At 54.2% G+C, this 16205-nt stretch overlaps 1 protein-coding gene and 1 long non-coding RNA gene across 2 annotated transcripts in view; both read right to left on the minus strand.

The window, feature by feature from the left end:
* Positions 1 to 1105: 1105 nt before the first annotated feature.
* Positions 1106 to 7485, minus strand: LOC109491177. Its single transcript, XR_002144509.2, has 3 exons — positions 7434 to 7485; positions 2237 to 2486; positions 1106 to 2138 (listed from the first exon to the last, which is right to left on the minus strand). It is a non-coding gene; the product is annotated as an uncharacterized LOC109491177 (long non-coding RNA).
* A 303-nt stretch (positions 7486 to 7788) lies between these two features.
* The window catches only part of IRAK1 (interleukin 1 receptor associated kinase 1), an 8755-nt gene continuing 338 nt past the window's right edge, over positions 7789 to 16205 (minus strand). The window contains exons 2-13 of the mRNA XM_034649063.1: positions 16043 to 16198; positions 15821 to 15924; positions 15495 to 15683; positions 15194 to 15258; positions 14891 to 15005; positions 14028 to 14146; positions 13463 to 13670; positions 12936 to 13001; positions 11081 to 11317; positions 9939 to 10374; positions 9374 to 9517; positions 7789 to 8837 (exon numbers count right to left, since the gene is read on the minus strand). Coding sequence (XP_034504954.1) covers positions 8776 to 8837; positions 9374 to 9517; positions 9939 to 10374; positions 11081 to 11317; positions 12936 to 13001; positions 13463 to 13670; positions 14028 to 14146; positions 14891 to 15005; positions 15194 to 15258; positions 15495 to 15683; positions 15821 to 15924; positions 16043 to 16198 — 1901 coding nt within the window. The 3' untranslated portion in view covers positions 7789 to 8775. The remainder of the gene's footprint in view (positions 8838 to 9373; positions 9518 to 9938; positions 10375 to 11080; positions 11318 to 12935; positions 13002 to 13462; positions 13671 to 14027; positions 14147 to 14890; positions 15006 to 15193; positions 15259 to 15494; positions 15684 to 15820; positions 15925 to 16042; positions 16199 to 16205) is intronic.

The following is a 16205-nucleotide window of genomic DNA, read 5'->3' on the forward strand; positions in this document are numbered from 1 at the left end:
TAACAAAGCTGCTCAGCGGGCCTGTCGTGCTGCACCCGCCACTGCGCCGCGAGCGCGGGGCTAGGCCGGTGCGCGGGTGCAGCACGACTGAGGCCGGCCGATCGGTGACCGACGGAGTCCCCGCTTTCGTTCCGTGGGGAAAGATGGCCTTTTCACCTCCTGGTACGGGATACATTGGGTGTCCATGTGGGGGAAGAAAGGGCATCTTGATGCCTGCCTACCACCAAAACCAAAAATCTGTCTGAGACGTAGCACAGACCTAAATATGAAAGGTAAAGCAATGAAGCATCTACAAGTCAAAGGAAAAGATCTTCGTGCCCTTGGGATAGACAAAAACCCCTTCTACAGAGAACAGAAAACATTAACCAGAACAGAAAAGATGGATAAAGAGGACTTCACTCAAATGAAGAACTATTCATCCAAAGGCCTCACTGGCAGAGTGAAAAGGTAAACTCCGGAGCGATGGAAGATGTTTACGTGTTGCCCGCTCTCGGAAGCACCACCTGTGAGCAAGAACGACAACACGCACAGGGCCGGTAAGCAACTGGACCGATGCTCCACATCGAAACCACGGTGCGACAGCCTCTCGCGCGTCAGGACGACTGCAGTTCACATTTGCGGATCAGGTGCTGGCGAAGACGTGGCGCAACCGGATCTCTCACACCCCGCCCGGGGCGGGGGGATTGGTACAGCTGCTTAGGACAATGTCTGGAAGGACCCCCTAAAGCCGACCTTATGAGCCGGCATTCCTCCTCCCCAAACACATATGTGCCTGTGGTTTCTCAGACTTCCCTTCCCCACGGAGTCCTGGGGCAGGGCTGGCCTCGGGGGAAATCTGCACGGAATTGGGCAAGTGGGAGTGAAGCACTGGGCACTTTTACGCTCCAACAGCCGCTGGAGGGCCCGAGGCCGTTCTGGCCTGGGCTGTGGCCGCCAGTAGCAATTCCAGCCCCGAGACCAACCATGCTGACCCCAAGCCCAACAGCAGAGGCGGAAGTCACAGCCCTGGGTAGACGGCAGGGCTGACCCTGTCCGTGTTTATTATTCTCCCACTTCTCAGACTGAGCCCTGTTACAGCACCTGCGAGAAAGGAGGGTACACGTCACCAAGACAGGCACTTTATTTACGCCAGCCCCAAACTGAACACCACCCGGATGTCCCTTAAGGGTAGAAGGGACAAAATGGGCTATGGTCATACAATGGAACACTCCACGGGAATGAAAAGCCATGAGGTGCTGCTATGGGCAGCAACGCAGCCCCGTATAGAGGCCGGATGCAAGAGCGCCTGTGCTGCACAATTCCATTCTCTGTGTGTGACGGACCTTTCTGGAATGACAGAAGTGCCTTTGTACTGGTTTTAAACATGCCCGTGAGTTCTTTGGCACTCCTCCCACCCAAAGTTGGACTGTAATTCCTTTCCCCTTGAGTACAGACTGGCCTTAGCAACTTGCTTCTAATGAAGAGAGTGCGACAGAGTCCAGGCCGCAAAGGTGACACAGCCTCCCCAGGGCTCTTGCAAGACCCTCCCCCTTAGAAGCCAGTTCCTGTGCTGGGAAGAAGCCACGTGGTATGTTCAGGTGTCTTGGCCCCAGTAGGGTCCTCGGCGGACAGCCGTGTGTGTGCAGGGGTCTCCAGATGGTTCCAGCCCCGGCCTTCAGACCGTTCCAGCCGACGCTGAGAGCGGCAGATGAGGCATATCCTGTCTGAGCCCTGCCCAAACTGCAGGTCCGTGGGCAAACAAAATGCCATTGTTTCAGCCCCTAAACTTCGGGGTGCTTTGGAGCAGACGCAGCGCGGTCTACACCGTGCGTGCCATGTGGCTGTGTGCATCGTGACAAGTCACTGAGCCGCACACACGCGGTGGGTGTACTTCTCTGCTTTTCAGCTGTCCCTCCTTAATGAAGTCTATTAACAACAGCCCGACGTCTGAGGATCTGGCTTGGACGCCTGGGTGCTTCTGTCGCATACGGAGACAGACGGCTTGTGGTGACTGGGGATCCGAAGTCCCATTTTCTCATTCAGGCTTATGATGTCTGTGAGACATGGAAGAGGACATGTCTGGTAGGCAGCTGGAAGTGCGGATAAACAGCTCAGACGACAGTACGTTGTTGCAGATGTCCTTTGGGAATGATCAATACCTAGATGGGTGTTCAGAGCCATGAGAATGAGTGAGGTCAGCACAGGAGTGAGTGCAGGTAGCAAAGGGGGCCCGGGGTGCTCCCTCAGGGACTCCCACCTTGTAGAGCTTGTGTAGAGGAGACAGAGAGGGCAGTGTCTCAGAGGTCGCAAGAGGAGGGGGTCTGAGGGTCCCACAGGATAAAGTCAGAAAGGAGCCACTGGATTTGGCAACGTGATCGTTGGTGTCGACACCCCACTTTGGTGCACGGTGGTGGGGTGGGGGCAGATTAGAAGGAGTTGAAGAGGGGCGCCGGGGGGGCTCAGTCAGTGAAGCGTCTGCCTTCAGCTCAGGTCATGATCCCAGGGTCCTGGAATCCAGAGCCTCACATCAGGCTCCCTGCTCAGCAGGAAGCCTGCTTCTCCCTCTCCTTCTGACCCTCCCCTCCATTTGTGCTCTCTCTCTCTCTCTCATAAATAAATAAATATAAATAAATAAATCTTTTTAAAAAAGGAGTTGAAGAGACAATGGGGAGAAGTAAAGAAATAGACAACTTTTTTTGAGAAGTTTGGTTATAAAGAGGAACAGGGTTGATTGGGTGGCTCAGTCAGTTAAGCATTTGACTTTTTAAAAAATATATATTTTATTTATTTATTTGAGAGAGAGAGAGCGCGCATGGGCATGAAGTGCGAGGGGGGCNAAATAAATAAATAAATAAATAAATAAATCTTTTTAAAAAAGGAGTTGAGGCAATGGGGAGAAGTAAGGAAACAGACAACTATTTTGAGAAGAGACAATGGGGAGAAGTAAAGAAATAGACAACTTTTTTTGAGAAGTTTGGTTATAAGAGGAACAGGGTTGATTGGGTGGCTCAGTCAGTTAAGCATTTGACTTTTTATTTTTATTTTATTTATTTTTTTTTTTAAAGATTTTATTATTTATTCAACAGAGATAGAGACAGCCAGCGAGAGAGGGAACACAAGCAGGGGGAGTGGGAGAGGAAGAAGCAGGCTCACAGCAGAGGAGCCTGACGTGGGGCTTGATCCCATAACGCCGGGATCACGCCCTGAGCCGAAGGCAGACGCCCAACCGCTGTGCCACCCAGGCGCCCCAGAACTTTTTAAAAAATATATATTTTATTTATTTATTTGAGAGAGAGAGAGAGCGCGCGTGGGCATGAAGTGGGGGGGGAGAAGGACAAGCACACTCCCTGCTGAGTGTGGAGCCCAACACGGGCCTTGATACAAGGACCCTGAGATCACAACCTGAGCCAGAGACAGATGCTTAACTAACTGAGCCACCTAGGTGCCTCCAGCATCCGACTCTTGATTTCAGCTCAGGTCATGATCTCAGGGTCATGAGACTGAGTCTCGTGTTGGGCATCGTGCTGGGTGTGGAGCCTGCTTGAGATTCTCTTTCTCCCTCTCCCTCTGCCCCCTCCCCTGCTCTCTCCCTAAAAAATAAATAAATAAATAAATAAAAGAATAAAATATACTGTTTAAAGAGGAAAACGAATCAGGGTTGTGATTGGAGAGAGGTGTTGGGTCAAGAATGGATGCTCCTGGGACATACCTTACGATTCAGGAGAAGAACGGGTGACCTTAGGAGTGAAGAACTCCTCAAAAGAGAGGAGAAACGGGATTCTGGCATGGTGGGGTGACAAATACCAGAATAGCCTCCTGGTTGAAAACAACTAGAATACTAGGCAAAATATTGAAAACAACAGGCAGTACCAGACTGTGATCCGGAGGGAACCAAACGCAGTGACCCCGGTAAGCAGCCTGGACGACTGCCTCAAGGCACTTTTCAGATCATGGGGCAGGAAGGGGTCTCCTGAGTTGACCCTGTGGTCTCTATTATTAGAGCCAACAAGTCAATAGAGAAAAAGAAAATAGAAGACCAGAAACATTTGATTAATCCAGAAGAAGTCAGGAATGGAGGAGAAAAGGAACAAAGAATAGATGGGATGAATAGAAAACAAATAGCAAGATGGTATACTTAAACCTAACCATTAAATATCAATGGATTAAACAGACCAATTAAAAGGCAGAGATTATCAGACTGGTTAAAAAGTAAGACCAGGGGCGCCTGGGTGGCACAGCGGTTGAGCGTCTGCCTCCGGCTCAGGGCCGTGATTCCGGCGTTCTGGGATCGAGCCCCACATCAGGCCCCTCCACTGGGAGCCTGCTTCTTCCTCTCCCACTCCCCCTGCCTTGTGTTCCCTCTCTCGCTGGCTGTCTCTCTCTCTCTGTCAAATAAATAAATAAAACCTTAAAAAAAAAAAGACCAAACCACATGCTGTCCATAAGTGCACTTTAAATAAAGACACAGACAAGTTAAAAGAACAGAACAAAGTTATATTGAGAAATAAATTAAGCATAAGGAAGTGGGAGTGGCTATGCCAAAGCAGAAGTCAAAAGAAGTAACATTATCAGAGATAAAGAGGGGCATTTCCTGATAATAAAAAGGGTCAATTTATCGAAAACATATAACAGTCCATGGGCACCTGGGTGGCTCAGTCAATTAAACGTCTGACTTCAGCTCAGGTCATGATCTCAGGGTCCTGGGATGGAGGCCACCCCCCCCCCAACCGCCACATTGGGCTTCCCCACTCAGTGGGAAGTCTGCTTCCGCCTCTGCCCCTCCCCCTGCTGGTGCTCTCTCTCAAATAAAGAAAATCTTTCCAACAAAGAGAACACATAACATCCCTACATGTGTACGCACCCAACGAGAGCTTCACACTAGATGCAGCAAAGTCTGACAGAACCAAAGGAGAAAGACAAACCCTCAATTACATTTGGATGCTGTGATACTTTTCTCTTAGTCTGCCAGAGAGAACTGGCGGAGAGAAAATCAGTAAGGACACTGACGACTTGAACAGCACTATGAACCACTGGAGCTAACTGACAAATGTCAGCACAGCAGAGCAGCCAACTGCACAATATACAGTCGAGCACTCACCAAGCTGAAGCAGATGCTAGGCCATGAAACAAGCCTCAATAACTTTAAAAGAAATGAAATCAGACAGAATGAATTCTCTGTACTACAATGTAATTAAAAACACATTACAAAGAGATACAGGCAAAATCCCCAAATATTTGGAAATTAAATACACTTCCCAGGAAGTCATTGGTTAAAGAAGTAATCACAAGGGAAATTAGAAAACGTTATGAACACAACGATAATGAAAATAGAACACACCCAAACGCACAGAATGCAGCTAAAGATGTTCTCAAAGGGAGTTTATAGCTTTATTTTATTTTATTTTTTTTAAAGATTTTATTTATTTATTCGACAGAGATAGAGACAGCCAGCGAGAGAGGGAACACAGCAGGGGGAGTGGCGGGATCATGCCCTGAGCCGAAGGCAGATGCTTAACCGCGGGGCTCGATCCCATAACGCCGGGATCATGCCCTGAGCCGAAGGCAGATGCTTAACCGCTGTGCCACCCAGGCGCCCCGAGTTTATAGCTTTAAATGCTTGTTAGAAAAAGAAAGGTTTAATTTTTTAAAAAAAATTTTAAGTAGGCTCCATGCCCAACATGGGGCTTGAACTCATGACACTGAGATCAAGAGTCACGTGCTCCACTGACCAAGCCAGGCAGGTGCCCCGAGAAAAAGGTTTAAAATAAATGATTTAAGGTTATACTTTAGGAAGCTGGAAAGGACGAGCAAATTAAGCACCAAATAAGTTTTATTACTCCAAAATAAGTGAAAGAAAGGAAATGATAAAGAGTGGAAATCTTTAGATGATAAGCTAAAGAAAATGGATAAACGATGAAGAAAAATCAATGAGACCAAACTTGGTTCTTTAGAGTGGTCAGAAAAACTGATAAGCCTCTCTCTAGGCAGATCAAAAAAAAAAAAAAAAAAAAAAAAAAAAAAAAAAAAAAAAAAAAGGAAAGACACAAAATACCCAAACAAGGAATGAGAAGGGACATCAGTGCAGAGCCTATAAAGGGTTGATAAAGGGGTATTAACTTATGTCAACTTAGACACAACAGACAAATTCCTTGAAAGACACAAATTACTGAAACAGACACAGGAAGAAACAAAATCCAAATGGCTCAATATCTGAAGGAATTTAATTTTAAGATTTTATTTTTACGTAATCTCTACACCCAACATGGGACTCAAACTTACAACCAAGATCAGCAGTTGCACACACTACCAACTGAGCCAGCCAGGCAGCCCTAAAGGAATTGAATTTGTAATTCAAAACCTTCACAAAGAAAACTCCTGGTGGAGATGACTTCACTGGTGAATCCATCAAAATACTGAACTAACACTTGTGAAGTACACAAGCCCTTTGAGAATGTAAGAGAAGGGAACGCTTTCCAATTTTGTTTTATGAGGGCCCTGATACCAAAGCCAGATAGACATTACCAGAAAACTGCAGGTCAATATCCTTCGTGAACATAGATGCAAAAATTCCCAAGAGAGGTTAGCAATGGTAAGAGACAGAACGAAAGACAACATTTTGCACCCAAGTTTGAGAACAAGGCAAGGATGTGCATTTTCACCACCTCTATACAACATTTGGTTCGAGGTCCTAACCAGTGCAGTAAGGCAAGAAAAAGAATGGAAAGGCATACAGATTGGAAAAGAAGTGGTAACTACCTTTATTTCCAGAAGAAGTGATTGTACATAGACTATTATAAGATGTTTACTCAAAAAAACGACTAGAGGGGCGCCTGGGTGGCACAGCGGTTAAGCGTCTGCCTTCGGCTCAGGGCGTGATCCCGGCGTTATGGGATCGAGCCCCACGTCGAGCCCCACGTCGGGCTCCTCTGCTGTGAGCCTGCTTCTTCCTCTCCCGCTGCCCCTGCTTGTGTTCCCTCTCGCTGGCTGTCTCTATCTCTGTCGAATAAATAAATAAAATATTTAAAAACAAAAACAAACAAACAAACAAACAAAACGACTAGAGCTTGGTCCATTCCTTAATTTTGGCGCCAAAAAATAAAACAAGAACCTACTGGAGTTAATAAATGAATTTCAGCAAGCCTACAGAATGCAAAGCCATTATTAACAAGTCAATTGCAGGGGACGCCCGGGGGGGCTCAGTCAGTGAAGCGACCGCCTTCAGCTCAGGTCATGATCTTGGGGTCCTGGGATTGAGCCCACATCGAGCTCCCTGCTCAGCGGGGAGTCCACCTCTCCCTCTGTTCCTCCCCCTGCTTGTGCTGTCTCTCCCCCTCTGAAATGGGTAAAATCTTTAAAAATAAATAAATAAATAAATAAATAAATAAAGTTTAAAAAGCTCAATTGTATTTCCAGTAAGTATCAATGATCAGTGATAAAATGAAATAAAGGGGCACCTGGGTGGCTCAGTCGGTTGAGTGTCGGACTCCTGATTTTGGCTCAGGTCATGATCTCAGGGTTGTGAGATCGAGCCTCGAGCTGGGCTCACACGCTGTGCATGGAGCCTGCCTGAGATTCTCACTCTTCCTCTCTTTCTGACCCTCCTACTCCACCAAAAAAAAAGAAAGAAAATGAAATAAAGATACAGTTTACAATAGCATCAAAACCCATAAAAACTACATGGGCGTGGAGACAGGAGCCTCGAGAGGATTTGTTTAGTGGGGGGCGGGGGAGTGCTTCTGATGTTGGGGCTAAAGAGTTAGGAACCCTGAGATGAAAAGCATCGCAAAGACTCAAGCGAGTACAGCCAGATTGAGACATAAGCTTTTATTCCTCCTGGACAACTCGGACTTCACCAATGCCTAGCTTCGGGGGGCATGTAGTGTGACTTGTGATCGCAGACACATCATCGTCAGCCTGTGCTACTTTCCGAGACAGTTACATGAAACCTGACTTGCTTTTCAAAATGTGAGTCCCATTTTCTTCTTTCTCTCTCTTTGCCTTGCTTCCAACTCCGCACCTTCCTGGGGCTTCTCACTGTCTGGGTAACACCAGGTTTGGGCCTAGCCCAACCTTGGGGTAGCGGCCCCTCTCATCATCAGTGCCTGGCCCTGGGACCAACCCAATGGCCTCTGGAGCCTGACCTGGCTTGGCACCTGTCGGTGGGTGCTCCCAGGGGTGGCCTGGCCAGCAGGCCATCGCGTTAGGCTTCGCTCCCGGGTCCCTGGTGCAGCCTGCAGACACAGGCCTGATGAGAGGACACTGCTGGGCTCTCTGGGGTGTCTCATTCGTGAACTGAACCATAGAACGGCCATACCTTACTTTGCTAAGTCATGAGTGGCTGGGAGGGCCCCAGGCCTCATATGCTCTGATCTACAGAACGGTCCCTAAGTCCAAAGAGAAGGGCTAAGGGCTGCCCTGCCCAGCTCTTAGGGGAGCCAGCTCCTTGCTCACTTTTTCTCCCCGGCCTGTGCAACCAGCAGCCCTCACACACGCACTCCTCCCACAGCTGTGTGCCCCTCCGACGACAACGGCTTTCCTGTCCCCCAGATGCTGGAATGAAGGCAGGCCTTTGAGATGTCCTGCCCTACTGACAGCTTCTAGCAGCTGGCCGGGGTGGCTCGGAGCCCAGCCTGTGCCCACACCCCTAGAGCAGCTGGGGCCACCACCTGCTCTCCCCTGTGAGGAGGAGGCCCCCACCCCCCACCGCCCACAGGCTGCTGAGGATTCGAGAGCCATGAGAACTTCCGACTATGAGAACTTTGACTTCCAGGTTTGGGGAATCTGCAGGTGAACAGATCAACTCTGAAATTCATCACTCTCTTCAGGCCCCTGCCTGTTTTGGCGTTCCACACCTAGGCCTGCAGAAGGAAGAAATGCCAGTTAATGAATGGGGGAGGCTCCGTAGCCGCCAGAAGCCTTCCATCTCAGCTCCCGGGCAGTCTCTGGAATTAGGGGTCTCTATTCTTAAGCAGCTCTTCTTCAAATAGCACCTAGAAGGGAAAGTACCTACTGGAGCTTCGGATGTTCTGGAAGCAACTGGGGGGGGGGCTGACACCCCCAGGCTAAGGGAAGGTGCTGTTATCAGGAGGGGGTGAGGGAGCTCGAACAAGGCCTTGTCCGGAATACATAACTTCCCGGGGGAGACGTGGGGGGCAGGGTGGGCTTCTAGCCATCGTTAGAAGGGCTGTCCCACGCCCTCAGGGAGCAGAGGCCTTGTCCATGCCCATGGGAACAAACCCCCTGCTGTTCGGGGCTGGCATGAGGAAGCGTGCCCGAGCGGCCCTGGAGGCTGGCCATCTAGCTGCAGAGGGCACACAGAGCAGCAGGGGCCCCTCTGGGGTCCGAGCCCTGTCCCTCGAGCCTCCGGCCCCATAGTGGCCAGTCCCAGGGGTACCTGGGAGGGAGCTCGAGGACAGAAGCTGCAGGCTGTCCAGGACCCCATCCTCATACAAGGCCAGCTTCTGCACCATCTTCCGTCGGGCCGGGTTGATGACAATCCGTGGCGGCTGCGAAGACGCGGGGCTGCTCCAGAGCGATCCTGGGGCAGAGAGAGCACCCTCTCAGCTGCCGGGGCCGCGGGCCCTGGGAACTCCTCCGTGACGCTGCTCACCTCACGGCTCTTCCCAGCCCCCATCTTAGCTCCCTGCCCCTCGGGGACAGAAGTCCTCCATGCCGTCTCTGAAGGAAAGGCCTGGAAGGGGCCATGCTGTTGCCCCAGCTCCTGGCAAGGCCAGGAACCCAGTCCTGAATAAAGCCTTCCTTGTTCCCAGCTTTCAGGAAGTGGGCTCCTGGCCTCTTCTCACCCACCTGAAGGTCAGGGCCTGGAGCTTGCTAAGGACAGAGTGAGATTAAGAGCAGGCCCCCAGTTCTCACCTCCCACAAGGCTGGGGGCAGGGAGTATGGGGACTGTCACCAAAAGAGGCCCCTGGTCCCTCTTCTGGGCACCTGTCCCCAGCTACCTTCCACAGCTGTCAGCTGGGGCCCTGGGTCACTTCCCCAGCTTGACTCTTGGGTGGTGCCCCCTTGAGTACAGCTGGCCTGCCCAAGGGGTTCTGGGGCCCACACGGTGGCCCCTTGCCCAGGGCCGCCTGGCAAGGCCAGGCCTGGGGGGCAGCTTGGGCTCAGGTGCCAGGAATGCAGGGCAGCAGACAGGCCGGACACACTCTCGTCACTCTCCACAGGCTGGTTGGGGCCTTTCTGGAGCCACTCTGGAGCCTGGGCTGGTGCTCCCGAGGGAACCGCCAGGGGCTGCAGTGGACTGGCACCACTTGAGGCACTGCCAGTGAGGGAAATGTAGGAGTTCTCCTGTGGGGAAGAGGGGCCATGGCTGGCAGCCTCTGGCTCCAAGGCTGGTCCTGCCATGGCTGCCTGCAGCTTCTCCAGACTCTCATACACCTGTGAGGAGAGAGAGAGGGCTCTCAGGTGAATGGCCTGGGTGGGGCTCTCCCCAGCTCCACGGGCAGGCCACTCAGAACAATCACAGTCCTCACGTAAGAGGGCCCTGCCCCAGCACACCGTGGTCATACCACAGGGCTGCTCCAGGTCATCTGTGGCCTGTCTTGGGGCTTGGGCTTCCTGGGGGCTGCAGGGACCACAAAGCTGGGAAAACTCTGTCCCTTGCTTCTTTATCCCTGTCACAAGGAATGTTGAGAAGTCATGGCCACTAAAACGAAGGACTGAGAATGGCTTTTCTCCATCTTCTGGAAAGCAAATCTCACTGCCCTACTGCCCTCAAATGGGGCCTGTCCATTCTCAACTGTCAGAGGGAGAGAGGTGAGGGTCAGGGAGGGGACAGAAAAAAAAGCCGATGCAGTGGCACAGTGCACCCAGAAGGGGGCGCAGTAAAAGCCCTTTGCTTCTATCTACCTACCAGATGGGGTTCAGCAGGGGGCTCCAGCCACCCTAAGAAGAACTGAAGGGCAAGCTAAAAATGTTTGGAGACTGTGTCTCCAGAAAGAGGTCTGGCAGGTGCCATGGGCAGCACCATGAATATGGGGTTTCTAATAAGCCACCACCCACCACAGGCAGCCAGAGTCTCCACCGCTTTCTGTCCTTACCACCTCTCCCCGCAACCCCGTCCAACCCCCCCGCCCAGGGCTACCTGGGTCATGGGGGGTCTCCTCTTGGCCCGGCGGTGCAGGCAGCAGCAAACCAGCTGGCCCAGGGCCAGGCCCAGCTCAGGTGGGCATGGCCCAGGCCTGGGGTCCAGGTGTTTCTTACAGATCTGGGTGGCAATTGGGACAGCCCAGGCATCTGTGGGCAGACCTGCTTGGAGTGTGGTCTGGGTGCTTTTCAGAGCCAGCCCGGCCTCCTCAGCCTCTTCTTCAACCAGGTCTTTCTGTGGGACAGATACTATGAGTGTGGCCATGGGCGGGGGGCAGGGGGGCATGCCTTCGGCCCCATTCCCCAGGCTCTCATCACTGACTCCTGTGGTCTTTCTGGAGATTTATTAAGCACCCACTGTGTGCCCAGCACTGCCCCAGGCCCTAGGAATCCAGAGACAGAGCACCCTGGGCCCACCCTCATAGAGCTGACTTCCTGGTGTGGAGGAGACACCAACAAGTCTCTAAGCCAACGGAAAACTTCGACAGGCAGGCCCATGGGGCTTCTGACCAGGGCCTGAGCAAGTAACCCTTGGGAGCTGGGATCGGAAGGCATGAATTAGCCAGAGGTCAGAGCCAAGGAGGAAAGGGAGTATCCCACAGAGAGGTACCCAGGGGTGCCAAGGGGACTGGAGGCCATCTTGGGTTTTGAATGGGAAGGGCCAGGAGGAAGCACCTGGGTGGGGGGTGGCCTTTCGGGCAGAAAGAAAGGCTCAAACCAAGGCCCTGGGGCAGGCAGGGGGGAGCTAGCTGAGTCTGGGGGACAGAGAGAAGGCTGGTGATAGCAGGACCTGGGGAGTTGTGGCCATGTTAAGGGATTGGGCCTTCACCCCAAGCACAGTGGGATGGCAAAGGGGCTTCCACAATCTCTGTGTTTGAAAGATTGCTTTGGCCGTGGCGTGGAGAACAAATAGGAAGAGTCCAAAGAAGCCCAAAGAAGGATCCCTGAGGAGTCTGGCATGCCGCCCTGGGGCAGCTGTGACAACGTGGAGAGCAGCCTGAATTGGCTTGGCTCTACCACACAGGGCCAACAGGATGTGCTGACGGGTGTAGAAGGTGAGGGAAGGAGGGCTCCCGGATAGCTCCCCGATTCTCGCCCAGAGCCACCGGGACTTGGTAACGGACAGAAAACAGTCCCAAGCCAGGACAAACGTTGAGCGAATGTGTTCTGGGCCCAGGAAGGGTCTGAGCACGGCACGTGTATAAGGTCTGTTCGCATGGAGGGAAATGGGTCCTCCGGCAAGGACCACTATCAAACTGGGACTAGAGGGCACACCTCCTGTCTCAGCCCCCGGGGAGGCCAAAAGAATCCAGGGGTGGGGGCTGCCTCCCACAACCGGGAGCGCTCATCCACGGCTTGTCCGATTTCCCACCACAACCTCTCCCAGGGCCTGTGTTCTATTTTCCACAGTAGCTTCTGGTCCCAGAGCACTGGGATTGCCCTGCTGGGTGGCCCCCTTCCCCGCTCCCAGGCCAGGTGGGGTCTGGAAAGGCCCTTAGCATCTGCAGAAGAAAGACAGGTTTTTCCTCAGCAGGGTCAAGGGAAGCTGTTTGGAGCCCTGCCTACTTTCAAAGATGAGTCAGCAGTAGCAGAGGCTGGCTTCTGTGGGGCACTGCATTCCAGATCATTCCACCCTCCAGGGCTGCACCTGTTGGTTATCAGGAGTAGCGCTTCCCTGCCTCCCTCTCTGCGTCTGTCCCTCCCTCCGTGCCTGCCTCCCTCCCTGCTGTCTCCCTGCCTCCCTCCCTCTCCCCTCTGCCTCCCTGCCTCCCTCCCTGCTGTCTCCCTGCCTCCCTCCCTCTCCGCTCTGCCTCCCTGCCTCCCTCGTTCCTGCCCCAGCTCAGGAGGCTCACCAAATACTTGGTCCCAGCACCATGTGTCCTCACAGCCCTCTGGCCGGACAGGGTCTCCAGCACTACCTGGAGAGGGCAGGACGGAGAGTGTAGCAGTGGCTTCTGGGATGGTGCTGCCCCAGGCCTTGGCAGGGAGGGTCACATGCAGCGGGGCTTCTGGGGTGGACAAGGAGGCCCAGCCCAAAGAGCTTGCTAAGGCTGACAGGGGCACAGCCTTTGGACGGGCAGATGAGGATGGGCTGCCGGCAAAGGGGGAACCACATGCTGCCGGCAAAGGGGGAACCACATGCTTCGGCGGCTGGAGGGTGCACTCGAAGAAAAGGATTGCAAAACTACACATGGGAAATGAGATGCAGGGCCCCCACAGGAGGGGCCTTTGTCAGGGAGAGAGGGGCCCTGGAGCTGAAGCTCTTGTTAGCTTCCTGCCAACTTGGCCTCTGGTCTTATATGGAATTAGCCAGGCTCTCCTGCCCTTGCTTGGCCGCAGCTCCCCCATCCCCGAGCCAGCAAAGGGGCCAGCGGCTCACCACGCCAAAGCTGAAGGTATCCGTGTCCACAGCCAGTCTCCCTGTCTTCACGTACTCCTCGGGCAGGTAGGCCAGGGTGCCACGCACGGTCCGAGTCCGGGCCACTGTGCTGCTCTGGCTGGGACTGGCCCCTGCAAAACGGCTGAGACGGGCCAGGCCGAAGTCTCCCAGTTTGGGCATCAGTCTCTCATCCAGAAGGACATTGGAACTTGGGGAGGGAAGGAGCGGTGTCAGATTGGCCCTGGCCAGCTCTGCACCCCACACCGGCCTGGCTCCAACAGCACTGGACTCAGGGTGGTCTGGCTACCTGGGGGCCCCTCACACAGTTTGGTCTCTGCTCATCGCTGGGGGGGGGGTTCCTTAGCCTCTGTTTCCACACCTGTCCCATGCCAGGTACTCAGTGACCCGGGGCTCCACCCCATCCCTCAGCTCAGCCCTAGTGTCATGGGGGACACCCAGAGCAGGGCTCCTAGGACTCGGAGAGCAAGCGCCACGGCTGCCTGCCACAGACTCCACCTTTACAGCGCTCAGAGGCCCCAGGGGCCTGGCTGTGGCCCCTCTTCACCTTTTGATGTCTCCATGGATGAGGCTGGGGCTGTCCTGATGTAAAAACTGAATCGCCCGTGCTGTGCCCAGAAGGATGTTCAGTCGCTGAGGCCAGGAGAGAGGGGGGCAGGCCTGGGTCTGGAGTGGCAGAGGAAGCAGACGGGCACGGGAGAGGCTGGGAGGCCACTGTTCCTTGGCCCCAACTCTCCCTCCACCTGTCCCTGTGGGTTCTAGACAAGCCACTTCACTCTCTGGGCCTCAGTTTCCTCTTCTGGAAAATGAAGAGCAAACTCCACGGGAGCTACTGCCCCAGAAGGTGGGCTAGGCTATTCCACTGCTTTGCAAAGCACGTGCAGTGTGCTTCCCAGAGTCCTCACGAGATGGGGCGCTCCTCGGTGCCTGGAGGTCCCCCTTCTCCCTGGGGCAATCGGGATGTTGGCGGAGGCATTCTCCCCACCTCCTCCGGCACTGTGTGCTTATCCTGAGAGCAGAAGTGCCCTGTGTGCCATCAGCCCTTGTGTCTTGTGGGTACACGGCTAGAGGAAGACCAGTTGCAGGTCCAGATGGCGCAGTTTACTGCCCACTGACCCCTTTTCTCGAGGGCCATGCTGACAAGACCCTTCAGCTACTGTGCTTGCAAAAGGGAGAGGCGTCAATTGGGGCACTGAGTCAATAACCCCTTTTTTAGAGGCAGCATGACCCAGGCTCCCAGGCACGCAAAGAGCCAGGGAGAGACCACAGGGAAGGGTGCCGTGGAAAACAGTGGCCCACCTTGGGCCAAACCCTGAGCCCGGGCCCTGCCCGCTAGTGGAACCCACTCACAGAGCCAGGTGCCGAGACCCCTCTGGGTCCGGGGAAGCGTGCCAGGCCAGGGACGGCTACCTGGCAGTGGAGGCGGTCTTCCAGCGAGCCACTGGGCAGAAAGCCATAGACGAGGCAATAGAAGCCACTCTGAGCGCAGTAGCCAGCGAAGTCCACAATGTTTGGGTGACGAAAGCTGCTGGGAAAAGGGGGACCTGAGCACTCTGGCCCCCAGCCTCCACCACGCTTTCTATCTGACCATCATGGGGGGGGCAGTTCCTGCTGGGCCTGGCAGGCTCTGGGGGCCTGAGGGAGCCAGGTACCACACTTTGTGGTCCTGGAGGCCAAAGGGGCCCTGCCGTGGTTCTCCTGCCCCCGACTCACCGTGACAGCTGCTCCACTTCGGTCAGGAAGCTCTGCTTCACTGTGGTCCACTCCAGGTCCGCCCCCTGCAGCCCGCAAGGAAAATGAGGGCGGGGAGGCGGCATGAAGCTCTTGCAGCCAAGGCCTGATGGCCACTCTCACTGCCACCTGTCCTGGGCCCAGAAGCACCAAGGCGCTGGGGATCTTGAACTGGGGAATCAGAGGGCTGAAGGAGGTACATGGGGAAGCATGGGAGAAGGACCAGAAAAGTGAGGGTCTGTTGACAACCTGCCAGGGCCTTTGCAGGGAAGGCGACACCCACCTCCTTCAGCCTCTTCACAGCGTATAGTGTGTTCCTCATCACCGCCCGGTACACACACCCGAAGCCGCCCTCCCCGATCTTCAGCTCTTCTGAGAAGTTGTGGGTGCCCTGGGAGATCTCACTGAGGGGCCAGCAGAATGGAGAGGGCTGGGCTCCCTGCAGGAGGGACACTGGGATCTCTGGGCTAGGCTGTGGGCAGAGATCCTGGATTAGCTGAGGTCCTGTCTTCCCCTCTTGCCTGAAAGTCACAAGTACCCCCTATCCCAGCTGCCTCCTGGCTGGCCCTGCTGGGCTACATTTTTTGCTCCTTATCAGGACCCACCTACCTTGGTAGAGGAAGGGGCTGGATATGGTGGTGGTGGCTGGAGGGCAGCAGGGCTTGGGACAGGAAGGAGCTCAGCCCCAGAATGGGTCTGGGAGCCTGGAAAAGCTTCATAAAGGTACCAGTGAGAGGCAGGCAGAGACTGACAGTATGGTCTACGGCAGTGGCCATGGTCAAGGTGGCCCTTTCCAAAGGTCCATCAAGCCCAACACCCGGGCCCTCTTACCTGGGGAGGGGAGTGTAGAGGCTGACGTCTGCAACTTCCGGGGGTGGGGGACCTCGGTCTCACAGGGTGCTGGGGGACTGCGGGGCCTCGGGGTGCTGGTGCTGGGGGGCAGAAGGGGGGCGGGAGGGTGCCCTGGGATACCAGGGAAGAAAAGGGCTGTTAG

The sequence above is a fragment of the Ailuropoda melanoleuca genome, chromosome X (assembly GCF_002007445.2).
Source record: "Ailuropoda melanoleuca isolate Jingjing chromosome X, ASM200744v2, whole genome shotgun sequence".
NCBI classification, from domain to species: Eukaryota; Metazoa; Chordata; class Mammalia; order Carnivora; family Ursidae; genus Ailuropoda; species Ailuropoda melanoleuca.